Raw genomic sequence first — 22,946 nt, forward strand, 5'->3', positions numbered from 1 at the left:
CTCTGTTCCTCCTCTCCTGCCCCTGTTCCTCCTCTCCTGCCCCCATTGCTTCTCCTCTGTTCCTCCTCTCCTGCCCCTCTTCTCCGTCTGTTCCTCCTCTCCTGCCCCTCTTCTCCCTCTGTTCCTCCCCCTCCTCTCCTCTGTTCCTCCTCTCCTGCCCCTCTTCTCCTCTGTTCCTCCTCTTCTCCCACTGTTCCTCCTCTTCTCCCCCTCCTCTCCCTCTGTTCCTCCTCTCCTGCCCCTCTTCTCCCTCTGTTCCTCCTCTCCTGCCCCTCTTCTCCCTCTGTTCCTCCTCTCCTCTCCCTCTGTTCCTCCTCTCCTGCCCCTCTTCTCCCTCTGTTCCTCCTCTCCTCCCCCTCTTCTCCCACTGTTCCTCCTCTTCTCCCTCTGTTCCTCCCAGCTCTCCTCCCCCTCTTCTCCCACTGTTCCTCCTCTTCTCCCTCTTCTCCCTCTGTTCCTCCTCTCCTCCCCCTCTTCTCCCACTGTTCCTCCTCTCCTGCCCCTCTTCTCCCTCTGTTTCTCCTCTTCTCCTCTTCCCCTCCTTCTACCTTACCCCTGCTGCAAAGCACCTCTGTGGAGTAGTTCCTGTCTGGAGTGTACTCGTTCCTGTGTGGAGTGTACTCGTTCCTGTCTGGAGTGTACTAGTTCCTGTCTGGAGTGTAGTAGTTCCTGTCTGGAGTGTAGTAGTTCCTGTCTGGAGTGTAGTTTGTCCTGTCTGGAGTGTAGTTTGTCCTGTCTGGAGTGCAGCAGTTCCTGTCTGGAGTGTAGTAGTTCCTGTCTGGAGTGTAGTAGTTCCTGTCTGGAGTGTACAAGTTCCTGTCTGGAGTGTACTAGTTCCTGGTTGGAGTGTACTAGTTCCTGGTTGGAGTGTACTAGTTCCTGGTTGGAGTGTACTCGTTCCTGTCTGGAGTGTACTAGTTCCTGTCTGGAGTGTAGTAGTTCCTGTCTGGAGTGTAGTTTGTCCTGTCTGGAGTGTAGTTTGTCCTGTCTGGAGTGCAGCAGTTCCTGTCTGGAGTGTAGTAGTTCCTGTCTGGAGTGTACTAGTTCCTGTCTGGAGTGTACTAGTTCCTGTCTGGAGTGTACTAGTTCCTGTCTGGAGTGTACTAGTTCCTGTCTGGAGTGTAGTAGTTCCTGTCTGGAGTGTAGTAGTTCCTGTCTGGAGTGTAGTATTTCCTGTCTGGAGTGTAGTAGTACCTGTCTGGAGTGTAGTAGTTCCTGTCTGGAGTGTAGTAGTTCCTGTCTGGAGTGTTCCTTTCGCTACACAAACAGAAGCAGACCACCCTGCATCCCACTGCTGGCTTGCCTCTGATTCTAATCAGGGTTGCTCTTGGATGGGATTGGACCAGATGCTGCTGGAATTGGTTTTGGAGGACCAATAGGAGGCACTCTTTTTTTATTTTTGATTTCACCGTTATTTAACCAGGTTAGCTAGATGAGAACAAATTCTCATTTACAATTGCGACCTGGCTAAGATAAAGCAAAGCAGTGTGACAGACACAACACAGAGTTACACATGGAATAAACAAGCGTACAGTCAATAACACAATATAAAAAAAGAAAGTCTATATACATTGTGGGCAAATGGTGTGAGGAGGTAAGGCAATAAATAGGCCATATGAGCAAAGTAATTACAATTTAGCAGATTAACACTGGAGTGATAGATGAGCAGATGTAAGTAGAAATACTGGTGTGCAAAATAATTAAAAACAATATGGGGATGAGTTAGGTAGATTGGGTGGGCTATTTACAGATGGACTATGTACAGCTGCAGCGATCAGTTAGCTGCTCAGACAGTTGATGTTTAAAGTTGGTGATGGAAATGTAAGTCTCCAGCTTCAGCGATTTTTGCAATTCGTTCCAGTCACTGGCAGCAGAGACTGGCTTTGGGGATGACTAGTGAAAAATACCTGCTGGAGAGCGTGCTACGGGTGGGTGTTGTTATCGTGACCAGTGAGCTGAGATAAGGCGGAGCTTTACCTAGCATGGACTTATAGATGACCCTGAGCCAGTGGGTCTGAAGACCAATATGTAGCGAGGGCCAGCCGACTAGAGCATACAGGTCGCAGTGGTGAGTGGTTTAAGGCACTTTGGTAACAAAACAGATGGCATTGTGATAAACTGCATCCAGTTTGCTGAGTAGAGTATTGGAAGCTATTTTATAGAGGGCTCCACTGTAAACTAAAGCAATGATAACTATCCTAAACAATAGTATACAAGGCATATTGACATTTGAAAGAGACATAAAGCACGAGTCTAAAGAAATATTCCCCAGGGCAGTGATTTGGGATATTGCCCTGTGTAGAGTGCTGTCTGTTAAACGGGTGTCCTGATTCTCTGTGGTCACTAAAGATCCCATGACACTTATCATAAGAGTAGGGGTGTTAACCCCGGTGTCCTGGCTAAATTCCCAATCTGGCCCTCATTCCATGGCTAGCTAATTATCCCCAACTTCCAATAGGTTCATTCATCCCCCTTCCTCTCCCCTGTAACTATTCCCTGTTTGTTGCTGTAAATGAGAAGGTCTTCTTAGTCAATTTACCTGGTAAAATAAAAAACACATACTCTGGTGCTACCTGTCCTGTATAATCTCTCCCTCTGTCTTTCTTTCTCAAGCTGACACTTTCAGTCACAATGAAAAAAGAAAGAAGAAATGTGTGTGTGTGTGTGTGTGTGTGTATTTGTGACATTGTGGGTACAATTTACACAAGAATGTAAACTAAATCAACTAAATCCTATTCATAATGAAAACTCAGATTTGTTTTGTCAGCTGTCATTTCTCCTATGTATTTTGTTTGTTTGTAAAATGTTATTATTTACAAAACATACAAACGACAACATCACACATGGTAGACCCACATTGCTCACCCCTCCATCTCCATCTCCTGCTTCACTCTCCACCACATGGTAGACCCACATTGCTCACCCCCTCCATCTCCATCTCCTACTTCACTCTCCACCACATGGTAGACCCACATTGCTCACCCCCCATCTCCTGCTTCACTCTCCACCACATGGTAGACCCACATTGCTCACCCCCATCTCCTGCTTCACTCTCCACCACATGGTAGACCCACATTGCTCACCCTCCATCTCCATCTCCTGCTTCACTCTCCACCACATGGTAGACCCACATTGCTCACCCCCATCTCCTGCTTCACTCTCCACCACATGGTAGACCCACATTGCTCACCCCCCATCTCCTGCTTCACTCTCCACCACATGGTAGACCCACATTGCTCACCCCTCCATCTCCATCTCCTGCTTCACTCTCCACCACATGGTAGACCCACATTGCTCACCCCCCATCTCCTGCTTCACTCTCCACCACATGGTAGACCCACATTGCTCACCCCTCCATCTCCATCTCCAGCTTCACTCTCCACCACATGGTAGACCCACATTGCTCACCCCCCCATCTCCATCTCCTGCTTCACTCTCCACCACATGGTAGACCCACATTGCTCACACCCTCATCTCCATCTCCAGCTTCACTCTCCACCACATGGTAGACCCACATTGCTCACCCCTCCATCTCCATCTCCTGCTTCACTCTCCACCACATGGTAGACCCACATTGCTCACCCCCCATCTCCTGCTTCACTCTCCACCACATGGTAGACCAACATTGCTCACCCCTCCATCTCCATCTCCAGCTTCACTCTCCACCACATGGTAGACCCACATTGCTCACCCCCCCATCTCCATCTCCTGCTTCACTCTCCACCACATGGTAGACCCACATTGCTCACCCCTCCAACTCCATATCCTGCTTCACTCTCCACCACATGGTTGACCCACATTGCTCACCCCCCATCTCCTGCTTCACTCTCCACCACATGGTAGACCAACATTGCTCACCCCTCCATCTCCATCTCCAGCTTCACTCTCCACCACATGGTAGACCCACATTGCTCACCCCCCCATCTCCATCTCCAATTTCACTCTCCACCACATGGTAGACCCACATTGCTCACCCCTCCATCTCCATCTCCTGCTTCACTCTCCACCACATGGTAGACCCACATTACTCACCCCTCCATCTCCAGCTTCACTCTCCACCACATGGTAGACCCACATTGCTCACACCCCCATCTCCATCTCCTGCTTCACTCTCCACCACATGGTAGACCCACATTACTCACCCCTCCATCTCCAGCTTCACTCTCCACCACATGGTAGCCCCACATTGCTCACCCCTCCATCTCCATATCCTGCTTCACTCTCCACCACATGGTAGCCCCACATTGCTCACCCCCCATCTCCATCTCCATCTCCAGCTTCACTCTCCACCACATGGTAGACCCACATTGCTCACCCCTCCATCTCCATCTCCTGCTTCACTCTCCACCACATGGTAGACCCACATTGCTCACCCCTCCATCTCCATCTCCTGCATCACTCTCCACCACATGGTAGACCCACATTGCTCACCCCTCCACCCCCATCTCCATCTCCATCTCCTGCTTCACTCTCCACCACATGGTAGACCCACATTGCTCACCCCCCCATCTCCATCTCCATCTCCAGCTTCACTCTCCACCACATGGTAGACCCACATTGCTCACCCCCATCTCCATCTCCATCTCCAGCTTCACTCTCCACCACATGGTAGACCCACATTGCTCACCCCTCCATCTCCATCTCCAGCTTCACTCTCCTCCACATGGTAGACCCACATTGCTCACCCCCCATCTCCATCTCCAGCTTCACTCTCCACCACATGGTAGACCCACATTGCTCACCCCTCCATCTCCATGTCCTGCTTCACTCTCCACCACATGGTAGCCCCACATTGCTCACCCCTCCATCTCCATCTCCTGCATCACTCTCCACCACATGGTAGCCCCACATTGCTCACCCCCCCATCTCCATCTCCATCTCCTGCTTCACTCTCCACCACATGGTAGGCCCACATTGCTCACCCCTCCATATCCATCTCCATCTCCAGCTTCACTCTCCACCACATGGTAGACCCACATTGCTCACCCCTCCATCTCCATCTCCTGCTTCACTCTCCACCACATGGTAGACCCACATTACTCACCCCTCCATCTCCAGCTTCACTCTCCACCACATGGTAGACCCACATTGCTCACACCCCCATCTCCATCTCCTGCTTCACTCTCCACCACATGGTAGACCCACATTGCTCACCCCTCCATCTCCATCTCCTGCTTCACTCTCCACCACATGGTAGACCCACATTGCTCACCCCTCCATCTCCATCTCCTGATTCACTCTCCACCACATGGTAGACCCACATTGCTCACACCCCCATCTCCATCTCCTGCATCACTCTCCACCACATGGTAGACCCACATTGCTCACCCCTCCACCCCCATCTCCATCTCCATCTCCTGCTTCACTCTCCACCACATGGTAGACCCACATTGCTCACCCCCATCTCCATCTCCATCTCCAGCTTCACTCTCCACCACATGGTAGACCCACATTGCTCACCCCTCCATCTCCATCTCCATCTCCTGCTTCACTCTCCACCACATGGTAGACCCACATTGCTCACCCCTCCATCTCCATCTCCAGCTTCACTCTCCTCCACATGGTAGACACACATTGCTCACCCCCCATCTCCATCTCCATCTCCAGCTTCACTCTCCACCACATGGTAGACCCACATTGCTCACCCCTCCATCTCCATCTTCTGCTTCACTCTCCACCACAGGGCAGCCCCACATTGCTCACCCCTCCATCTCCATCTCCTGCATCACTCTCCACCACATGGTAGCCCCACATTGCTCACCCCTCCATCTCCATCTCCTGCATCACTCTCCACCACATGGTAGCCCCACATTGCTCACCCCCCCATCTCCATCTCCATCTCCTGCTTCACTCTCCACCACATGGTAGACCCACATTGCTCACCCCTCCATCTCCATCTCCTGCATCACTCTCCACCACATGGTAGCCCCACATTGCTCACCCCCCCATCTCCATCTCCATCTCCTGCTTCACTCTCCACCACAGGGCAGCCCCACATTGCTCACCCCTCCATCTCCATCTCCTGCTTCACTCTCCACCACATGGTAGACCCACATTGCTCACCCCTCCATCTCCATCTCCTGCTTCACTCTCCACCACATGGTAGACCCACATTGCTCACCCCTCCATCTCCATCTCCTGCTTCACTCTCCACCACATGGTAGACCCACATTGCTCACCCCTCCATCTCCATCTCCTGCTCCACTCTCCACCACATGGTAGCCCCACATTGCTCACCCCTCCATCTCCATCTCCTGCTTCACTCTCCACCACATGGTAGACCCACATTGCTCACCCCTCCACCCCCATCTCCAGCTTCACTCTCCACCACATGGTAGACCCACATTACTCACCCCTCCATCTCCAGCTTCACTCTCCACCACATGGTAGACCCACATTGCTCACACCCCCATCTCCATCTCCTGCTTCACTCTCCACCACATGGTAGACCCACATTGCTCACCCCTCCATCTCCATCTCCTGCTTCACTCTCCACCACATGGTAGACCCACATTGCTCACCCCTCCAACTCCATCTCCATCTCCTGCTTCACTCTCCACCACATGGTAGACCCACATTGCTCACACCCCCATCTCCATCTCCTGCATCACTCTCAACCACATGGTAGACCCACATTGCTCAGCCCTCCACCCCCATCTCCATCTCCATCTCCTGCTTCACTCTCCACCACATGGTAGACCCACATTGCTCACCCCCCCATCTCCATCTCCATCTCCAGCTTCACTCTCCACCACATGGTAGACCCACATTGCTCACCCCCCATCTCCATCTCCATCTCCAGCTTCACTCTCCACCACATGGTAGACCCACATTGCTCACCCCTCCATCTCCATCTCCATCTCCTGCTTCACTCTCCACCACATGGTAGACCCACATTGCTCACCCCTCCATCTCCATCTCCAGCTTCACTCTCCTCCACATGGTAGACCCACAGTAGACCCACATTGCTCACCCCCCCATCTCCATCTCCATCTCCAGCTTCACTCTCCACCACATGGTAGACCCACATTGCTCACCCCTCCATCTCCATCTCCTGCTTCACTCTCCACCACATGGTAGCCCCACATTGCTCACCCCTCCATCTCCATCTCCTGCATCACTTTCCACCACATGGTAGCCCCACATTGCTCACCCCTCCATCTCCATCTCCTGCTTCACTCTCCACCACATGGTAGACCCACATTGCTCACCCCTCCATCTCCATCTCCTGCTTCAGTCTCCACCACATGCTAGCCCCACATTGCTCACCCCTCCATCTCCATCTCCTGCTTCAGTCTCCACCACATGGTAGCCCCACATTGCTCACCCCTCCATCTCCATCTCCTGCTTCACTCTCCACCACATGGTAGACCCACATTGCTCACCCCTCCACCCCCATCTCCTGCTTCACTCTCCACCACATGGTAGACCCACATTGCTCACACCTCCATCTCCATCTCCATCTCCTGCTTCACTCTCCACCACATGGCCTCAAACTGCAACATCTTGTTTCTCTCAGTCGCCCTTTCAAAATTCAGATGACAAATACGTTGACCTTTCCATTGTGTTAATGATGGAGGATTGGTTGATTTTCCAGTTTTTAAACATACCTTTTATCAAGGTGATTTCTAGGAAAATGTATTTTTGTTCAACCTATTGAATATTTCACTGAACCCTAATATGAAGAGGGCAAAGCCTATTCCTAGGCTGTCATTGAAAATAATAATTTTGTTCTTAACTGACTTGCCTAGTTAAATACAAATAAAAATTGCACGACAACAGGAGACTGAAAAGATTTGGCATGGGTCCAGCTGCACCATGGAGAGCATCCCTGCCTGGTACGGCAACTGCTCGGCTTATGACCGCAAGGCACTACAGAGGGTAGTGCATACGGCTCAGTACATCGATGGGCTTCCTGCCAACCAAGACCTCTATTTATTTATTTGAATTGATTTATTTGAATTGATTTATTTAACTAGTCAAGTCAGTTAAAATTATTTTTTTCAATTATTTTGTCAATTTTGTTAAAATTATATATATTTTTGTTCTCTCTGGTACCGCACGGCTAGCAATACCGGAGCACCCAAGTCTAGGTCCAAAAGGCTTCTAAAGTGCTTCTTCTTCTTTGTAGTGCATCTACCCCCCAAGCAATAAGACTCATGAACATCTAATCAAATGGCCACCCAGACTATTTGCATTGCCTCTCCCCACCCCCTCTTTTATGCTGTTTCTACTCTCTGTTATGATCTAAGTCATTTTAACCTACCTACATGCACATATTGCCTCAAATAACCGGTGGAAGCCACAGAAAAAGGAATCTGGTTGATATCCCTTTAAATGCGCAATAGGGATGCATGCACTTCCTGATTGGATTTTCCTCAGGTTTTAGCCTGCAATATCAGTTCTGTTTAACTCAAAGACAGAATTGGACAGTTTTGGAAACTTTAGAGTGTTTTCTATCCCAGTCTGTCATTATATATACATATTCTAGCACCTGGTCCTGAGAAATAGGCCGTTTACTTCGGGAACATAATTTTGACAAACATAAAAATAGTGCCCCCTAGCTTCAAGAGGTTAGTAATTAAGGTTGGAGCTCATGCAAAAGCCATCTGTTGAACGGGACAAAATGTATTGCAGTTGAATTTGACCTGAATGATGAAATAAAAGAGAAGTGTTCAATTTCTTCCCTCAAAAAAGTATATTTGTATTTTGTTTCTACTTTTGTCAGAAGAAACTGTACCTGGACTGAACTCTCATTCTTCATCAAACTGTTAAATTATTAAACTGTAAGGTTACTATTTTAAGAGAAACTAAAATGTTCTGTTAAATTCCATTATATTCTTAAATTATACAGTACCAGTCAAAGGTTTGGACACAGCTACTCATTCAAGTTTTTTAAATTTTTACTATGTAAGCAAAGAAAAATGACAGTCCATCAATACTTTAAGACTATGGTCAGTGGATATGGAACATTTAAAAAAACTGTGAAAGTTTCTTCAAGTGCAAAAAATCATCAAGCACTATGATGAAACTGGCTCTCATGAGAACCGCCACAGGAAAGGAAGACCCAGAGTTGCCTCAGCTGCAGAGCAGGAGTTCATTGGAGTTACCAGCCTCAGAAATTGCAGCCCAAATAAATGGAGTTCAAGTAACACACACATCTCAACATCAGATGCTGTCACGACTTCTGCCGAAGTCGATGCCTCTCCTTGTTCGAGCGGTGCTTGGCGGTCAACGTCACCAGTCTCCTCTTCATTGATCCATTTTCCATTGGTTTTGTCTTGTCTTCCTACACACATGGTTCCAATCCCATTCGTTACCTGTTGTGTATTTAACCCTCTGTTTCCCCTCATGTCACAGATTGTTTGTTGTTCATTTATCGTGTTTGCATTGGTGCGCGACGGGTCCTCGTACCCACTTTGTTTTGATTATTGTCATGGATATGGAGCTGTGTTTTTAAGTTATTAAACTATTCCATTTTACCAAGTTCGATTCTCCTGCGCCTGACTTCCCTGCCACCTATACACACACGTCTATTACAGCTGTTCAGAGGAGACTGCGTGAATCAGGCCTTCGTGGCTGAATTTCTGCAAAGAAACTATTACTAAAGGACACCAATAATAATAAGAGAATTGGTTGGGCCAAGAAACACTTCAGTGGATTTTAGAACGGTGGAAATCATGTGTGGTTCCCACCGTGAAGCATGGAGGAGGAGGTGTGATGGTTCCCACCGTGAAACATGGAGGAGGAGGTGTGATGGTTCCCACCGTGAAAGATGGAGGAGGAGGTGTGATGGTTCCCACCGTGAAGCATGGAGATGTGATGGTGTGTGGTTCCCACCGTGAAGCATGGAGGTGTGATGGTGTGTGGTTCCCACCGTGAAGCATGGAGGTGTGATGGTGTGTGGTTCCCACCGTGAAGCATGGAGGTGTGATGGTGTGTGGTTCCCACCGTGAAGCATGGAGGTGTGATGGTGTGTGGTTCCCACCGTGAAGCATGGAGGTGTGATGGTGTGGGGGTGCTTTGCTGGTGACACTGTCAGTGTTTTATTTAGAATTCAAGGCACACTTAACCAGCATGGTTACCACATCATTCTGCAACGAAACTCCATCCCATCTGGTTTGGGCTTACTGGGACTATCATTTGTTTTTCAACAGGACAATGACCCAACACACCTCCAGGCTGTGTAAGGGATATTTAACCAATATGGAGAGTGATGGAGTGCTGTATTAGATGACCTGGCCTCCACAATCACCCGGCCTCAAACCAATTGAGATGGTTTGGGATTAGTTGGACATCAGAGTGAAGGAAAAATAGCCAACAAGTGCTCAGCATATATGGTAACTGCTTCAAGAATGTTGGAAAAGCATTCCAGATGAAGTTGGTTGAGAGAATCGCAAGAGTGTTCAAAGTTGTAATCAATGCTACTTTTTAAAATCAGAAATATATTTTGTTTTGTAAAAAATGTTGGGGGTTACTACATGATTCCATATGTGTAATTTCTTAGTTTTGATATCTTTACTATTATTCTACAATGTAGACATATATTTTTGATCACTTGTCATAGAGTTTTGCTCTCAATTTAAAATTATTTGCTTTTGTCCCATCTTACTTCTTCTGTTTTTCTTCTGTTTTTTAGGACAACATTTTGCATTTCTCTATCCATTTGCTCTAATTATTGACTGAGTCACTTCTCTGTGGAATATTCACCAGAACCTGACTCTGAAACACTGAAGCTTAATTCCCAGCAGAGTAGACTGTTGTGTGTGTGTGTGTGTGTGTGTGTGTACATGTATGTGTGCTCTCTTAATCATGGTTTGAGCGTCTCCATGTGTGACTAATGACCAAATAAATGCTGCCGTCCCATGGTGCCATTCACCATTATGTATGTGGTCCCATGGTACACCTCACCACTCTGTGTGTTCTCCCCGACATCTCTCACAGTTAATAGTGGATGTCTTGCCCCAGCATAAGGTCCGTGTGTCTGTCTGTGTGTGTGTGTGTGTGTGTGTGTGTGTGTGTGTGTGTGTGTGTGTGTGTGTGTGTGTGTGTGTGTGTGTGTGTGTGTGTGCACAGGTGAAGTCGGAAGTTTACATACACCTTAGCCAAATCAATTTAATCCGTTTTTCACAACTCCTGACATTTAATCCCCGTAAAAATTCCCTGTCTTAGGTCAGTTAGGATCACCACTTCATTTAAAGAATGTGAAATGTCAGAATAATAGTAGAGAGAATGATTTATTTCAACTTTAAATACTTTCATCACATTCCCAGTGGGTCAGAAGTTTACATACACTCAATTAGTATTTGGTAACATTGCCTTTAAATTGTTTAACTTAAAGGTCAAATGTTTCTGGTAGCCTTCCACAAGCTTCCCACAATAAGTTGGGCGAATATTGGCCCATTAAACCTGACAGAGCTGATGTAACTGAGTCAGGATTGTAGGCCTCCCTGCTCACACACACTTTTTTAGTTCTGCCCACACAGGATTGAGGTCAGGGCTTTGTGATGGCCACTCCAATAGCTTGCCTTTGTTGTCCTTAAGCCATTTTGCCACAACTTTGGAAGTATGCTTGGGGTCATTGTCCATTTGGAAGACCCATTCGCGACCAAGCTTTAATTTCCTGACTGATGTCTTGAGATGTTGCTTCAATATATCCCAAAATGTTCCTACCTCATGATGCCATCTATTTTGTGAAGTGCACCAGTCCCTCCTGCAGAAAAGCACACCCACAACATGATGCTGCCAGTCCCGTGCTTCACGGTTGGGATGGTGTTCTTCGGTTTGCAAGCCACCCCCTTTTTCTTCCAAACATAACGATGGTCATTATGGCCAAACAGTTCTATTTGTTTTCATCAGACCAGAGGACATTTCTCCAAAAAGTACAATATTTGTCCCCATGTGCAGTTGCTTCACTTATTCTGAGTGGCTTTTTTCAATGGAGGTTTTGGAACAGTGGCTTCTTCCTTGCTGAGCGACCTTTCAGGTTATGTCGATACAGGACTCGTTTTACTGTGGATATAGATACTTTTGTACCTGTTTCCTCCAGCATCGTCACAAGGTTCTTTGCTGTTGTTCTGGGATTGATTTGCACTTCCTGAGCGGTATGACGGCTGCGTGGTCCCATGGTGTTTAAATTATTGTACTATTGCTTGAACAGATGAATGCGGTACCTTCAGGGATTTTGAAATTATTCCCAAGGATGAACCAGACTTGTGGAGGTCTACAATACTTTTTTCTGAGGTCTTGGCTGATTTATTTAGATTTTCCCATGATGTCAAGCAAAGAGGCACTGAGTTTGAAGGTAGGCCTTGAAATACATCCACAGGTACACCTCCAATTGACTCAAGTGATGTCAATTAGCCTATCAGAAGCTTCTAAAGCCATGACATAATTTTCTGGAATTTTCCAAGCTGTTTGAAGTCAGAGTCAACTTAGTGTATGTAAACTTCTGACCCACTGGAATTGTGATAAGTGAAATAGTCTGTCTGTAAACAATTGTTGGAAAAATGACTTGTGTCATGCATAAAGTAGATGTCCTAACGAACTTGCCAAAACTATAGTTTGTTAAAAAGAAATGTGTGGAGTGGTTGAAAAACTAGTTTTAATGACTCCAACCTGTTTATGTAAACTTCTGACTAGGCTACCTGCCGCCCAAGTACATGTTTGTGTGTGAGTACGTGTGAGTACGTGTGTATGAGTGAGTGAGTACATGTGTCTGTGTGTGTGTGTTTGTGTGTGAGTACGTGTGAGTACGTGTGTATGAGTGAGTGAGTACATGTGTCTGTGTGTGTGTGTTTGTGTGTGAGTACGTGTGAGTATGTGTGAGTACGTGTGTATGAGTGAGTGAGTACATGTGTCTGTGTGTGTGTGTGTGTGTGTGTGTGAGTACGTGTGAGTACGTGTGTATGAGTGAGTGAGTACATGTGTCTGTGTGTGTGTGTTTGTGTGTGAGTACGTGTGAGTATGTGTGAGTACGTGTGTATGAGTGAGTGAGTACATGTGTCTGTGTGTGTGTGTGTGAGTATGTGTGAGTACATAGGCTGATACCACTCACTCACAGATAAAACAAGGCCAATATGGTCATTTATTCATACTGTATATTGAGCCAGTGAAATCACATCAACCCCACACAGCAAAATACAGGAACAACGGCAGAAAAAAGCTGATGGAAGCTCAAAGATCTGGAGAATAAACATGATCAATTATGCTCCTGGAAACTGAACCCCTTTTCACTTATTCTGAAGCTGGGTCTGGGATAAGAGGACAGTACTGTAGCCAGTCATCTGGGATAATAGGACGGTACTGTAGCCAGTCATCTGGGATAAGAGGATGGTACTGTAGCCAGTCATCTGGGATAAGAGGATGGTACTGTAGCCAGTCATCTGGGATAAGAGGATGGTACTGTAGCCAGTCATCTGGGATAAGAGGATGGTACTGTAGCCAGTCATCTGGGATAAGAGGATGGTACTGTAGCCAGTCATATGGGATAAGAGGATGGTACTGTAGCCAGTCATCTGGGATAAGAGGATGGTACTGTAGCCAGTCATCTGGGATAAGACTATGGTACTGTAGCCAGTCATCTGGGTCTGGGATAAGAGTATGGTACTGTAGCCAGTCATCTGGGATAAGAGGATGGTACTGTAGCCAGTCATCTGGGATAAGAGGATGGTACTGTAGCCAGTCATCTGGGATAAGAGGATGGTACTGTAGCCAGTCATCTGGGATAAGATGATGGTACTGTAGCCAGTCATCTGGGATAAGAGGATGGTACTGTAGCCAGTCATCTGGGATAAGAGGATGGTACTGTAGCCAGTCATCTGGGATAAGAGGATGGTACTGTAGCCAGTCATCTGGGATAAGAGTATGGTACTGTAGCCAGTCATCTGGGTCTGGGATAAGAGTATGGTACTGTAGCCAGTCATCTGGGATAAGAGGATGGTACTGTAGCCAGTCATCTGGGATAAGAGGATGGTACTGTAGCCAGTCATCTGGGATAAGAGGATGGTACTGTAGCCAGTCATCTGGGATAAGAGGATGGTACTGTAGCCAGTCATATGGGTCTGGGATAAGAGGATGGTACTGTAGCCAGTCATCTGGGTCTGGGATAAGAGGATGGTACTGTAGCCAGTCCTCTGGGTATGGGATAAGAGGATGGTACTGTGTTCACTTATCTGGGTCTGGGATAAGAGGACGGTACTGTAGCCAGTCATCTGGGTCTGAGATAAGAGGATGGTACTGTAGCCAGTCATCTGGGTCTGGGGTAAGAGGATGGTACTGTAGCCAGTCATCTGGGTCTGGGATAAGAGGATGGTACTGTAGCCAGTCATCTGGGTCTTGGATAAGAGGATGGTACTGTAGCCAGTCATCTAGCTCTGGGATAAGAGGATGGTACTGTAGCCAGTCATCTGGGTCTGGGATAAGAGGATGGTACTGTAGCCAGTCATCTGGGTCTGGGATAAGAGGATGGTACTGTAGCCAGTCATCTGGGTCTGATATAAGAGGATGGTACTGTAGCCAGTCATCTGGGTCTGGGATAAGAGGATGGTACTGTAGCCAGTCATCTGGGATAATAGGATGGTACTGTAGCCAGTCATCTGGGTCTGGGATAAGAGGATAAGAGGATGGTACTGTAGCCAGTCATCTGGGTCTGGGATAAGAGGATGGTACTGTTGCCAGTCATCTGGGTCTGGGATAAGAGGATAATAGGATGGTACTGTAGCCAGTCATCTGGGTCTGGGATAAGAGGATAAGAGGATGGTACTGTAGCCAGTCATCTGGGTCTGGGATAAGAGGATGGTACTGTAGCCAGTCATCTGGGTCTGGGATAAGAGGACGGTACTGTAGCCAGTCAACTGGGTCTGGGATAAGAGGATGGTACTGTAGCCAGTCATCTGGGATAAGAGGATGGTATTGTAGCCAGTCACAATCACCCGGCCTCAACCCAATTGAGATGGTTTGGGATTAGTTGGACATCAGAGTGAAGGAAAAATAGCCAACAAGTGCTCAGCATATATGGGAACTACTTCAAGAATGTTGGAAAAGCATTCCAGATGAAGTTGGTTGAGAGAATCGCAAGAGTGTTCAAAGCTGTAATCAACGCTACTTTTTAAAATCAGAAATATATTTTGTTTTGTAAAAAATGTTGGGGGTTACTACATGATTCCATATGTGTAATTTCTTCGTTTTGATATATTTACTATTATTCTACAATGTAGAAATATATTTTTTGATCACTTGTCATAGAGTTTTGCTCTCGCTTTAAAATTATTTGCTTTTGTCCCATCTTACTTCTTCTGTTTTTCTCCTGTTTTTTAGGACAACATTTTGCATTTCTCTATCCATTTGCTCTAATTATTGACTGAGTCACTTCTGGGGATTGTTCCTGCTGAGGTCACCCATATGAACCCAACCTGACAGTAGATGTGTTGTCTGTGGACTGTTCCTGCTGGGGTCACACATATGAACCCAACCTGACAGTAGATGTGTTGTCTGTGGACTGTTCCTGCTGAGGTCACCCATATGAACCCAACCTGACAGTAGATGTGTTGTCTGTGGACTGTTCCTGCTGAGGTCACCCATATGAACCCAACCTGACAGTAGATGTGTTGTCTGTGGACTGTTCCTGCTGAGGTCACCCATATGAACCCAACCTGACAGTAGATGTGTTGTCTGTGGACTGTTCCTGCTGAGGTCACCCATATGAACCCAACCTGACAGTAGATGTGTTGTCTGTGGACTGTTCCTGCTGAGGTCACCCATATGAACCCAACCTGACAGTAGATGTGTTGTCTGTGGACTGTTCCTGCTGAGGTCACCCATATGAACCCAACCTGACAGTAGATGTGTTGTCTGTGGACTGTTCCTGCTGGGGTCACCCATATGAACCCAACCTGACAGTAGATGTGTTGTCTGTGGACTGTTCCTGCTGAGGTCACCCATATGAACCCAACCTGACAGTAGATGTGTTGTCTGTGGACTGTTCCTGCTGAGGTCACCCATATGAACCCAACCTGACAGTAGATGTGTTGTCTGTGGACTGTTCCTGCTGAGGTCACCCATATGAACCCAACCTGACAGTAGATGTGTTGTCTGTGGACTGTTCCTGCTGAGGTCACCCATATGAACCCAACCTGACAGTAGATGTGTTGTCTGTGGACTGTTCCTGCTGAGGTCACCCATATGAACCCAACCTGACAGTAGATGTGTTGTCTGTGGACTGTTCCTGCTGGGGTCACACATATGAACCCAACCTGACAGTAGATGTGTTGTCTGTGGACTGTTCCTGCTGGGGTCACACATATGAACCCAACCTGACAGTAGATGTGTTGTCTGTGGACTGTTCCTGCTGAGGTCACCCATATGAACCCAACCTGACAGTAGATGTGTTGTCTGTGGACTGTTCCTGCTGAGGTCACCCATATGAACCCAACCTGACAGTAGATGTGTTGTCTGTGGACTGTTCCTGCTGAGGTCACCCATATGAACCCAACCTGACAGTAGATGTGTTGTCTGTGGACTGTTCCTGCTGAGGTCACCCATATGAACCCAACCTGACAGTAGATGTGTTGTCTGTGGACTGTTCCTGCTGGGGTCACACATATGAACCCAACCTGACAGTAGATGTGTTGTCTGTGGATTGTTCCTGCTGAGGTCACCCATATGAACCCAACCTGACAGTAGATGTGTTGTCTGTGGACTGTTCCTGCTGGGGTCACACATATGAACCCAACCTGACAGTAGATGTGTTGTCTGTGGACTGTTCCTGCTGAGGTCACCCATATGAACCCAACCTGACAGTAGATGTGTTGTCTGTGGACTGTTCCTGCTGGGGTCACACATATGAACCCAACCTGACAGTAGATGTGTTGTCTGTGGACTGTTCCTGCTGGGGTCACCCATATGAACCCAACCTGACAGTAGATGTGTTGTCTGTGGACTGTTCCTGCTGAGGTCACCCATATGAACCCAACCTGACAGTAGATGTGTTGTCTGTGGACTGTTCCTGCTGAGGTCACCCATATGAACCCAACCTGACAGTAGATGTGTTGTCTGTGGACTGTTCCTGCTGAGGTCACCCATATGAACCCAACCTGACAGTAGATGTGTTGTCTGTGGACTGTTCCTGCTGGGGTCACCCATATGAACCCAACCTGACAGTAGATGTGTTGTCTGTGGACTGTTCCTGCTGAGGTCACCCATATGAACCCAACCTGACAGTAGATGTGTTGTCTGTGGACTGTTCCTGCTGAGGTCACCCATATGAACCCAACCTGACAGTAGATGTGTTGTCTGTGGACTGTTCCTGCTGGGGTCACACATATGAAGATGCAGTGTTGAAAAAAGTTCCCAACTGTCATACTTGAGTAAAAATAAAGATACCTTAATAGAAAATGACTCAAGTAAAAGTCACCCAGTAAAATGTTACTTGAGTATACAAGTATTTGGTTTTAAATATACCCCAACATTCAGACATAATTTTCAAATGAAGCATGTGTGTTTAGTGAGTCCTCCAGATAAGAGTCAGTAGGGATGTTCTCTGTTTAGTGAGTCCTCCAGATCAGAGTCAGTAGGGATGTTCTCTGTTTAGTGAGTCCTCCAGATCAGAGTCAGTAGGGATGTTCTCTGTTTAGTGAGTCCTCCAGATCAGAGTCAGTAGGGATGTTCTCTGTTTAGTGAGTCCTCCAGATCAGAGTCAGTAGGGATGTTCTCTGTTTAGTGAGTCCTCCAGATCAGAGGCAGTAGGGATGACCAGGGATGTTCTCTGTTTAGTGAGTCCTCCAGATCAGAGTCAGTAGGGATGTTCTCTGTTTAGTGAGTCTGTCAGATCAGAGTCAGTAGGGATGACCAGGGATGTTCTCTTGATAAGTGTGTGAATTTGACTATTTTCCTGCCCTGCTAAGCATTAAAAATGTAACGAGTACTTTTGGGTGTCAGGGAAATGTATGGAGTAAAAAGTACAATATTTACTTTTGGAATGTAGTGAAGTAAAAGTAAAAGTTGTCAAAAATATAAACTGTAAAGTAAGGACAGATAGCCCCAAAAACGACTAAAGTAGTATTTTAAAAATATTTTTACTTAAGTACTTTACACCACTGTGAAGATGTATGCATGACTGTGTAAAGTATTGCAATATATATAATATATATATATCACCCTTTGTGTAGCCTAGCTGTTGTATAGAACACTGTATTACTTATACAATTAATATAAGGACAGCCCATGAGACGGCTGTAGAAACTAATGTGGCACTGTTTAAATAATTTCACAGGCATTCCAATATACGCAAGCAGGGTGTTACGGGTGCCCTACAGTGACAAGCTAGAATATCAAAACACAACACTAGCTGTGAGTAGCCTAGCTGTGAGTAGCCTAGCTGTGAGTAGCCTAGCTGTGTGTAGCCTAGCTGTGAGTAGCCTAGCTGTGAGCAGCCTAGCTGTGTGTAGCCTAGCTGTGAGTAGCCTAGCTGTGTGCAGCCTAGCTGTGAGCAGCCTAGCTGTGAGCAGCCTAGCTGTGTGTAGCCTAGTTGTGTGCAGCCTAGCGGTGAGCAGCCTAGCTGTGTGCAGCCTAGCTGTGAGCAGCATAGCTGTGTGTAGCCTAGCTGTGAGCAGCCTAGCTGTGTGCAGCCTAGCTGTGAGCAGCCTAGCTGTGTGTAGCCTAGCTGTGAGTAGCCTAGCTGTGAGCAGCCTAGCTGTGTGCAGCCTAGCTGTGAGTAGCCTAGCTGTGTGCAGCCTAGCTGTGTGTAGCCTAGCTGTGAGTAGCCTAGCTGTGTGTAGCCTAGCTGTGAGTAGCCTAGCTAGGTGCAGCCTAGCTGTGAGTAGCCTAGCTGTGTGTAGCCTAGCTGTGAGCAGCCTAGCTGTGTGTAGCCTAGCTGTGAGTAGCCTAGCTGTGTGTAGCCTGTGTGTAGCCTAGCTGTGAGTAGCCTAGCTTTGATTAAGCCCAACCCTGGTATATAAATGACGGTATGGTCATGTCTTTAAATTCACATTCCAGCCATATAGCTGTGTGCTCTATGAATTACACCATCAATGATGTATCACGTTAACTCTCTAGGTTTTGTAGACCAGGTATGTACTCTGTACTCAGTAGACTATATGACAACGCCATGATGAATGCCTGAGGGATTTAATTTTACCTTTATTTAACTAGGCAAGTCAGTTAAGAACAAATTCTTATTTTCAATGACGGCCTAGGAACAGTGGGTTAACTGCCTGTTCAGGGGCAGAACGACAGATTTGTACCTTGTCAGCTCTGGGATTTGAACATGAAACCTTTCGGTTACTAGTCCAACACTCTAACCACTAGGCCACCCTGCCGCCTCTACACTCTAACCACTAGGCTACCCTGCCGCCTCTACACTCTAACCACTAGGCCACCCTGCCGCCTCTACACTCTAACCACTAGGCCACCCTGCCGCCTCTACACTCTAACCACTAGGCTACCCTGCCGACTCTACACTCTAACCACTAGGCTACCCTGCCGCCTCTACACTCTAACCACTAGGCTACCCTGCCGCCTCTACACTCTAACCACTAGGCTACCCTGCCGCCTCTACACTCTAACCACTAGGCTACCCTGCCGCCTCTACACTCTAACCACTAGGCTACCCTGCCGCCTCTACACTCTAACCACTAGGCTACCCTGCCGCCTCTACACTCTAACCACTAGGCCACCCTGCCGCCTCTACACTCTAACCACTAGGCTACCCTGCCGCCTCTACACTCTAACCACTAGGCTACCCTGCCGCCTCTACACTCTAACCACTAGGCTACCCTGCCGCCTCTACACTCTAACCACTAGGCTACCCTGCCGCCTCTACACTCTAACCACTAGGCTACCCTGCCGCCTCTACACTCTAACCACTAGGCTACCCTGCCGCCTCTACACTCTAACCACTAGGCTACCCTGCCACCTCTACACTCTAACCACTAGGCTACCCTGCCGCCTCTACACTCTAACCACTATGGCTACCCTGGCTCCACTCTAACCACTAGGCTACCCTGCCACCTCTACACTCTAACCACTAGGCTACCCTGCCGCCTCTACACTCTAACCACTAGGCTACCCTGCCGCCCCCAGATGTAAAACATTCCATATAAATCACAGTGTAAAGGACTATGGCTGGGTGATGTGGTCAACAAATTACATCACACTACTGTCAAAACTGTTAATAATCACTATCCACAGCACTACTGTCAACACTGTTCAAGAGAGGGGTTATTTAGACAGGGTAGGAACCAAAGTGTTGGTCAGTGTTTTCCAGTGGACCCTAATTCATGTTGCATTAAATGTTCTCTTACTGTGTCTTTGATGTAGCTAACATATTCATTCTTCACGTATTCCTCTGGGATTTAGAAGATACTGTCACACAAACAACATGCTTGTCTAGGCCTACACCATCACCGGTATCAGTCCGTGTTAGCTAGCTAGCTATGTTTACTCTGACTCAGTACATTTAGCTAGCCAGCTAACTAGCAATTAGCAATTAGCAATTAGCAATTAGCAATTAGCGATTAGCAATTAGCATTTAAACCTCTTGTGGATTTATATTATGAAGCAAAGTGGGAATGCAGCATCATTGCCAACAACATCTATTGACCATGCAGACTGTCACAGAGTGGTTGTTGAGACTAGTGGTAGCACAAAAGCTGCTCCCCTTTGAGTAACTAGGTGTGTGTGGAAGGAGAGGACGAGAAATGACTAGTAGCGAATGGAGTAAACTATTAAAAAAAACAGACATTAAGTGAGGCAAATTGGCATAACACATTTAACAAACATTGAAATACCTTTTTCCAAGGAAAAGTAAAAACCCAAGACATTCTGCCCATGAAAACCGGTAAATAGTCAAGTATACAGTCCAGCCACGGTAAGGTTCTCTCTGGGTAGAAACCGGCAGTGACAGAGGCCATCTGTCAGCTGTCGCTCACAGTCCTCTTTCTCTGACAGAAAGCTCCATCGCCCTGCAGTCTGCCACCACAGCCATTGTCACCACTATCCCCAGGAGACAAACAGACTGACAATGACAAGCCTCTAGCAGGATCAAGGCACACTACAGCATTTAACCCAGGTGAAACCCACAGGGCCCTGGACTAAAGTAGTGTACTATACAGTGTTTTCCACCAGCGCCGACCAATAGCTATACAGGAGACTATGGACTCATTTTCATCCGTGTAAATGTGCCACTTAAATTAACAAGGCTAAATTTTCTATTTGATTTAACAACAGCTGATGAAATTAGCACAGTAAAAATCTGAAATAATTTTATCCGTATTGTTTCCAGATAGATGCAGATTGAAAATATAATCTAGCATTAAAATGCACAAGACAAGGGTAGATGTGGGTCACACTAAAGTTCAGACAAGTGTCAGACAAAGACCAGGATACACATAAACAGAGCCAAACAACCTAGGGCAGTCTGACTGGAGACTACCTACAGTAACTGACTAGAGACTACCTACAGTAACTGACTAGAGACTACCTGCAGTAACTGACTAGAGACTACCTGCATTAACTGACTAGAGACTACCTGCAGTAACTGACTAGAGACTACCTACAGTAACTGACTGGAGACTACCTACAGTAACTGACTGGAGACTACCTACAGTAACTGACTAGAGACTACCTACAGTAACTGACTGGATACTACCTGCAGTAACTGACTAGAGACTACCTACATTAACTGACTGGAGAATACCTACAGTAACTGACTAGAGACTACCTACAGTAACAGACTGGAGACTACCTACAGTAACTGACTAGAGACTACCTACAGTAACTGACTGGAGACTACCTACAGTAACAGACTGGAGACTACCTACAGTAACTGACTAGAGACTACCTGCAGTAACTGACTAGATACTACCTACAGTAACTGACTAGAGACTACCTGCAGTAACTGACTAAAGACTACCTGCAGTAACTGACTAGAGACTACCTGCAGTAACTGACTAGAGACTACCTACAGTAACTGACTAGAGACTACCTACAGTAACTGACTGGATACTACCTACAGTAACTGACTAGAGACTACCTACAGTAACTGACTAGAGACTACCTGCAGTAACTGACGAGAGACTACCTACAGAAACTGACTAGAGACTACCTGCAGTAACTGACTAGAGACTACCTGCAGTAACTGACTAGAGACTACCTACAGTAACAGACTGGAGACCACCTGCAGTAACTGACTGGAGACTACCTACAGTAACTGACTAGAGACTACCTACAGTAACTGACTGGAGACGATCTACAGTAATTGACTGGAGACTACCTACAGTAACTGACTAGAGACTACCTACAGTAACTGACTGGAGACTACCTGCAGTAACTGACTGGAGACTACCTACAGTAACAGACTGTAGACTACAGTAACTGACTAGAGACTACCTACAGTAACTGACTGGAGACTACCTGCAGTAACTGACTAGAGACTACCTACAGTAACTGACTAGAGACTACCTACAGTAACTGACTAGAGACTACCTACAGTAACATACTAGACACTACCTACAGTAACTGACTAGAGACTACCTACAGTAACTGACTGGAGACTACCTACAGTAACTGACTGGAGACTACCTACAGTAACTGACTGGATCCTACAGTAACAGACTGGAGACTACCTACAGTAACTGACAGGAGACTACCTACAGTAACTGACTGGAGACTACCTACAGTAACAGACTGGAGACTACCTACAGTAACTGACAGGAGACTACCTACAGTAACTGACTAGAGACTACCTGCAGTAACTGACTGGAGACTACCTACAGTAACCGACTGGAGACTACCTACAGTAACTGACTGGAGACTACCTACAGTAACTGACTGGATCCTACAGTAACTGACTGGAGACTACCTACAGTAACTGACTGGAGACTACCTACAGTAACTGACTAGAGACTACCTACAGTAACTGACTAGAGACTACCTACAGTAACTGACTA

General features: G+C 46.9%; 1 protein-coding gene across 1 annotated transcript in view; it reads right to left on the minus strand.

Annotated features, from left to right (window-relative positions):
- The window catches only part of csmd2 (CUB and Sushi multiple domains 2), a 726,975-nt gene that overhangs the window by 344,373 nt on the left and 359,656 nt on the right, over positions 1-22,946 (minus strand). The window contains exon 6 of the mRNA XM_065020074.1: positions 7,444-7,524. Coding sequence (XP_064876146.1) covers positions 7,444-7,524 — 81 coding nt within the window. The remainder of the gene's footprint in view (positions 1-7,443; positions 7,525-22,946) is intronic.

Source organism: Oncorhynchus nerka, linkage group LG7 (assembly GCF_034236695.1).
Source record: "Oncorhynchus nerka isolate Pitt River linkage group LG7, Oner_Uvic_2.0, whole genome shotgun sequence".
Classification (NCBI taxonomy): domain Eukaryota; kingdom Metazoa; phylum Chordata; class Actinopteri; order Salmoniformes; family Salmonidae; genus Oncorhynchus; species Oncorhynchus nerka.